Source organism: Miscanthus floridulus, chromosome 14, assembly GCF_019320115.1.
Source record: "Miscanthus floridulus cultivar M001 chromosome 14, ASM1932011v1, whole genome shotgun sequence".
Classification (NCBI taxonomy): domain Eukaryota; kingdom Viridiplantae; phylum Streptophyta; class Magnoliopsida; order Poales; family Poaceae; genus Miscanthus; species Miscanthus floridulus.
Window position 1 is genome coordinate 74,478,310 of NC_089593.1, and position 7,311 is coordinate 74,485,620.

General features: G+C 42.1%; 1 protein-coding gene across 1 annotated transcript; it reads right to left on the bottom strand.

Moving 5' to 3' along the window:
• Window positions 1-3,657: 3,657 nt before the first annotated feature.
• On the bottom strand, window positions 3,658-7,020 carry LOC136503754 (uncharacterized; the record flags this gene model as incomplete). The annotated part of the gene is made up of 6 exons (XM_066498734.1): window positions 3,658-3,816; window positions 4,342-4,413; window positions 4,956-5,084; window positions 6,175-6,543; window positions 6,705-6,855; window positions 6,935-7,020. Coding segments are annotated over 6 exons (966 nt in total), but the record flags the coding sequence as incomplete, so codon positions are not given.
• Window positions 7,021-7,311: the final 291 nt, after the last annotated feature.

Below are 7,311 nucleotides of genomic sequence, written 5' to 3' on the forward strand. Positions count from 1 at the left end.
TTTCTTTGATTGGTGAAAATGAGATCTTGAATTTGGATGGGCACACCCTTGACATTGAGCCTTTGGATCATCCTCTCCACCTTGTTGATAAGTTTGATTGATTCTTCATCAAGGTCGAAGGTGGAGGAGGAAGATTGATCATCATCACTTGAATCTTCATCATCATCACCATCATCCTCTTCTTCTTCTTCTTCTTCATTTTCACTTGAGGAGCTTGAGCTTGAGCTTGTCTCCACTTGCTTGCCCTTCATCTTCTTTTTCTTGCTACATGCAAGAGCTTTGCCTTTGCTTGATGAAGAGGCTTCTTCTTGACCCATCTTGCTTGACATTTCAAATACCACTATCTTGCCAATGACTATGGCCGGGGTCATAGTGCTCAAATTCTCCATGTTATGAAAGATGGTGATGATGCTCGCATATTTCTTTTGTGGTAGCACGGAGATGATCTTCCTCACGATGTCCGCATCATCTAGCTTTGTTAATCCTATTGAATGGAGCTCATTGATAATTAGATTCAAACGTGAATACATATCACGAACAAGCTCATCATCATTCATTTCAAAGGAATCATAATTTTGTTTAGCTAGACAATGTTTTTGCTCACGGACATTAGTTGTGCCATCATGGAGCTCTTGGAGTTTTAACCAAATTTCATGTTCCATATTTAAGGTAAACACTTGGTTAAACACATCCATGCTAAATGATTCAAACAAGCAATTTTAGCTCTAGCATTTAAATGAATTTCCTTTTCTTCACTCTTTGTGGGTTTATCGGGATTCTTAATGGGTTTCATTCCATCATGAGTGACTCTCCAAACACCCAAATCAACCACCTCAAGGTGGCAAGCCATTCTAGCTTTATAATAGGAGAAGTTAGTGCCGTCAAAGTGCGGAGGCCTAGAGGTATCCATCCCAACCGCTCTAAATAGTGTCGGCTCAACGGTGGTTAAGCCAAAGGTCCAAATTGAGCCAACCTATCTCTGATACCACTTGTAGTGGACCGTGATGCCTAAGAGGGGGTGAATTAGGCAACTTAAAATTCTACTTTTAAACTATGGCCTCCTTTTCTAACCTTAGCAAAACCTATGCAAAAGATAAACTATCTAAATATGCAACTACGGTTTTGCTAGTGTATTGCTATCTCTACCGCAAAAGGAGTAATGTAAACAATGTAAATGCGGAAGCTAAAGAGCAAGATAGAGATATGCAAACTTCCATCGATGACTCTGATGTTTTTACCGAGGTATCGAGAAGCGCGCAAGCTTCTCCCTAGTACTCGTTGGAGATCCTCACAAGGAATCTCTCGCAAGGGCCAAGCTCTTGGTCGGGTAACTCCGTGGATAGCCTCGGGCCTTCCCCACGCGCAAGTGGGTCTCTGACGTGCCTTCCGACAAGCCTATCCTGGATGCTCCCCGCCGTCTTCACTATCAAGCTTCTGGCCGAAATGCCATGGGCCTTGTTCCCTCCAGTACATGGTGGCGGCCACACCACAAACGCGGTTGGTGTGATCTCGCAAGAATACAAGCCCCTCTGATGTACAGCAATGGTGCACGCAAGCACCTAGTGGTAAGAGGTATGCAAACCTCACTAAACACTAGGCCTAAACCTAGAGCAAGCGCATAAGCGGTGGTCTAATCAACCTAAGCACTTCGCAAAGCACCTACACTAATCATCTAATGAATCACTAAGCATGCAAGTGGAGATCACTAAAATGGTGTATCAATACCCTAGATATGTTTCCTCAGCTCCACTACTACCAAATAGCCAATTGGGGGGTCTATTTATAAGCCCCATTGAGAAAGTAGCCGTTGGAGATGAAATCCCGCTTTTCTGCTACTGACCGGACGTGTCCGGTCGTCCCGATCGTTAGAGCTGCGATCAACTGATCGGACGCTGCCAGTGTCCGGTCACATGCTACCGGGCGCGTTCGGTCACAATTTCGCCGCTCTGGAACCTCTCTATACTCAATTGGACACTGCAGTCCTGCGTCCGGTCGATTTGCCACCATCGTCTGGTCAGTACTGAATGTGTTGCCGGTGATGATGAACAGTACCATCTATGCGTCTGGTCACTTTACTGTTCAGCATCCGGTCGCTGCTGCTGACGCCTGTTGCTGAGCCTCTTCATCGGAGCATCCAGTCACTGTGCTATCAACGTCCGGTCCAGCGTCCGGTCACCTCTGTGAGTTGTTTTCTTCGCGATCTTGCATCCGGCTTGGTTCCTATCTTCATGCTTGGTCTTTGCTTGATATCTTGAGTCTTCTCTTGTGCTTCTAGGGTCTTGCTTAAGGTGTTGATCATCGGATCATCACATCGCCTTCGTCCAAGTCACGTCTTGCACCCTATTGAACTACAAAACAATCACATGCAAATTCATTAGTCCAATTTAGTTGTGTTGGTCATCAAACACCAAAATCCAAAGTAAATGGGCCTAGGGTCCATTTTCCTTACAGTATGTAGCTGATACATTGCGCACACATTGATCAGAGGAGGAGAGTTTGGGTGCTCGAGGGTAGGTGAGGATGCTCTTGCTTTGTCGGAGTTAGTTTCATGTCACGTCGTTCAGGTGCTAGACACCTGGTTGGGTTGTTGCGCTGGTTTCCTTTTTCAAATCCTAGCAATAAGAATTGGCCAGGTGATGGCAGTTGCTTTGTCCTACTTGCCTGCATGTAGTAAGCAGCGGAGCACCAAACGATGGCGAGGCACAACCTAAGAGAACTACTGGAAAGCTGAAATTCTTTGACGGTGCGATTATCGTCAGGAAAATTGAAAAAACCATCAGGAAAATGTAAATTTAATTTCCCTGACGGTACACCGCCAGGGAATAACCATCAGGGCTAGATCGATTGGGAAATTGAAAAATGTCTGACGGTGGACCGTCAGGGAAATTCATTTTACTTTGCCTGACGGTGAAGAACCGACAGGACAATTACAAAACCGTTAGGGAAAATATATTTTCTCTGTCGGTTAAAACCGTCAAAAAAACGTAGACAACTGACAGGGAAAATAATTTCCTTGGCGGTGTAAAACCGACAAGGTATATGGACACTTACCCTGGCGGTCGTCAAACCATCAAAAAAATATGTTTTCCCTATCGGTGTTTGTTTTTCCCTGTCGACTTCGAACCATCAGGGAAACATATTTTTCCTATCGGTGATAATTTCCCAGCCAGGGATCATCAGAAGAATTTTTTCCATGTCGGTGTTAAACCGCCCGGAAAACTATCATCCACAGAAAAATGACATAATAGCCTTTTCCATATAATTTAAAACAAATATATTTAATATAATATACACAAAATCATGGAGATATACCCACATAAATACAATACGCCATCATATATATATATATATATATATATATATATATATATAGATAGATAGATTAGTCTAGCATAAACCCATTACATACATAGATGTCTTGTTTGCATCAACTTAGGTAATGTCCAAATATTTAGCACCCATCTACCCAAAATAACTTCTCCAAACATTTGGCATCAACATAGCAGTCTGCCACACCACCATTACTAGCTAAAGGTTAGTACTAGCTCAACATCCACACCACTAATTACTAGCTGAAGGTTAGTACCAACCTAAGTGTATGCAGAGGCAAACGCTTCAAAAGATGAAACAAGCAACATGCTACACAACCATTCAGTCTTAGGTGAGACTAGCACAAGCACCGACACCTGCACATGTGGCTTCATTATGATAGTTCCTGGTTTCCAATGCAACTCTACTTCCACAATGAAGTCCCTCATTTGCTGCAACATCGTCGTAAGTCGATTCGGAACCCAAATGAGATGATCCAGTCACCGGCTGCATGTGAATAAGTTCAAAATTATTAATTCTAGCAATAGTCTCCTACCTCTTGTATGGATTTTAGAAAACATGCTGAAAACAAAGGTTTAAACTGAAAACAAGAGATGTTCAGCTAACAATGTGTTGCTGACCAAGGTAGACATGTTAATAGCTTACTAATTATTTTACTATCACTAGTCCAGAATCTATTCAGCTAATAGAAAATCGTGTTGCAGCAAAACCGAAATAGTGTGAATGTCTACCTTACCACAAGTAGTGAACATTGGAATCTTAGTGTTACATGATTCTATGCAACTAAAGTCCATAGCTACAAAAGAATCAACATAAGGCCACTTCCTCGCTAGTGCACTGGGTACTGCCATTCTGAATACCATAAAGCTCTAGTTAGGCTAACTGAAACAATCTTACATAGGAGCCAAATGCCTAAATTGTATGCCATACAATGGAGAGTAAAATTCCCTTCCACTTTTATTATTTTCCACCTAAGGTTTGCAGCAAATAGAATATTGTTTATATACTCACAGTTGGTTGTGTTACTGATAGAATGCTTAGCGCTTCCTCTGGAACTTCCTCGCCCAGGCGCCGATAAAGTCGCTGCACACGAACATGTACCTCATGTTAATGTGAACAAATGTTGTCCGAGACAACAAATCATAGGTTCAAATATTTGCACATACCACTATCAAGCCTATTGCCACTTTGCCTGCAGTGTCCTTTTCATGTTGTAGGCTTGTATTTTCATGTCATAGGTGTGCAACTTCTCGTGCCATGCTTTGCATAGAAACTGAATTTGATGGACGGATATTGTTTTCCTTCGTGACTGCCCTGATATCAGCTGCCCTAATAGCACCATTTGCAATGGCAAATCGTCCATGGGGTGTGCCACCAGAGAGGTCATACAAGACCTTGCCATTCAATTCTTGCTCATGCATTTGCTGGCTTTCCTCTTCCACATCCCCTTCCCCTTCCATGTGCTCAAGCTCTCCATCCACTTCATTTGGGAGTGCAACCCTCCTAACATCTGACATATATAGTCATCCTAGAAACAATGTTTATACATAAAGTAGTCACTTGCACTATAAAAGGAGAATCTGAAAAGTAAATGGTTTCCATATATCAAAGTAGAGTGTGCTTACAATGAGCTTTTGTGCTTTCTGACTACTAATTGGACCACTACTGCCAGTGCTATCCACACTTTTGAAACCAGATTTCATCACAGCAAATGTGCTCATAGGTGTTGCCTTTGCTGGACCAAAGTTCTTTTCCTACAAAGATAGAATAGGTTTTCAATGTAAACATGAGCAAAGAAATAGAAAAAAACTTTAGGTTAAGTATGTATTGTAAGTGCGTAACGAAGGAAGGCTACTCCTGAAATAGGGTCTAAAAAGAACTGATCCCAGTATGACAATATTTGAATCTTAAAGGAAGGCAGAAATATTGTGGTGGGAGTACGGGACATAGTGAAAACTGGGAAGGCACTGAAGAAAACATGTAGCAGTAGTGAGGCCATATCAAGATCATTAGCTAGCATATGTTTTGTCAGCAGACTATATGACGCCATGACATGAGTGCAACCTAAGCGATTGTTGTTGCGAGGCAGCTGCACGTTGTTTGTAATTTGTAGTTGTAGTGTTCAAAAAGTTGCAGGAGTGTGCACTACCTCCTGATAGCTGGTGCGTTAGAAAGAGATGTAAGCAGTCGAGCACATTAAAAAAATGCAATGCTTGTATTAGTAGTGTGACAGTGAGGTCAGTGAAGCTGCACAGGTACCAACACCTTCTCCCTTCACCTTCAGGTTCGTTGCAGCAGGTGTGCAGAGGAAGAAGCAGCCGCCAAGGCCAAGCCAGCAGGGCCGACTCGCCTCGTCGAGCTGCTGTATCTCTGCCCGTTGATTACTCAACTGACTATCTAGGCTAGAGAATCGGAAAATAGGGAGTAAATTTAACGTGCCAATCCTGTATGCAACCTTAAGTCAGTAACATCTAATTTTCAGTATAATTTACTTGTTATTACACAATCATTGTTATGATTATCAGACCTAAATAACTAATAAGGCGAGGAATAGAGCTGCACATACCACCATGTGGTGTATTTTTGAACATGCAGATTTGGCATACAGAAACACAAAACTTGCTGACCAGTTGATTTCTAGTAGACATGCAGATTTCTAGTAAAAAACAGCTGATTATGGCATACAGAAATACAATCAGCACCTCGACTACTTAGCACAAGTGGCCAAATAACCATTTTCAGATCATTCATAAGCTAGTAATTCTAGTCAACAACACCACATGGCCATGCCTATATTTCTAGCATAATATCATAACAAGACACTCATTAGCAAGGGTAGAATACCAGAACTTGTTGTGTCTCCGTAAATGGCCTAGATCCTCCATGATTTTGAGCAATATCTTGTGATTTGAAGAGACATTCCTGTGCTCTCGCTCGTTTTACCTTGAAATCATCTGTGCACCAATAAGCACATAGCTTAGGCCACACCTCATCACTACACCACTTCAGCCTACCAGCCAAGTATTGTACATACTGCAATTGTATCGGGCGAGCTTGTGCATCATCAATTGTGTTGCCATTGGGATCCCTGTAGTACTCCTTCACACAATCCACACAAGCTTGATACATCAGGTCCTTCACCCTTTTCTTCAAATATTTTTCAAGAACACGATCAACCTCTCCTTGGTCTTCTATACTGACTTCAAACAAGCGCTGCATGTGTACAAGACAAGCTAGATCAACAAAAGCAACTTATTTATGCAAGTTCTACTCCTACCTTGAAAAATAATGTGTTGCTTACCCAAAATTCAGAAAGCACACGAATGCACTTGACACTCCCGATTGATTCCTAGGATCTAGAAAAAATAATCTGCCCAGTCTAGTGCTGCACGCTTCCTAATGAGTGCACCATTCTCGTCTCTATCCTCAACCACACTAGGGTATTCTCTCTTAAGAATGACTCCAAGTTGAGTCGTGTATTTGTAAGGGGGATTCTTGTTGTCATAGTTAACATAGCTAAACTGCCTGCAGTCACAAATATTTGGTGTATTGAAGTGTTCAAATATTTATAATAACATGAACCATCAATTAGTAATGTACTCACTCGTCACCACTTGGTTTAAGAGCCACCTTGGTACCTAGCTTAGGTAGTGCTAATTCTGTCTGGCGCCCCGGCTTCCTTCCTCTTTTTTAGGTGGCTCTTCTTGGGGAGGAGCACCTCTGGTCCTTTGGGTGGCATCACTAGCAGAGGTTGTACCAGTACCATGAGATGCACTGCCATGGGAGCCACGACTGCTAGTAGCACGATTGGTTCGAACATGGCGAATACAATGAGTCATCTGCACAAAAAGTATAGTAAGTTAGCATAGGAAATAAATAACTAGGACAAAAGTTAAGTCTGCACAGGAAATAAATAATCAATACAATAAGTCTGCACAAAAGGTAAATGGATGAAATGAATAACCAGCAAGTAAATAAACA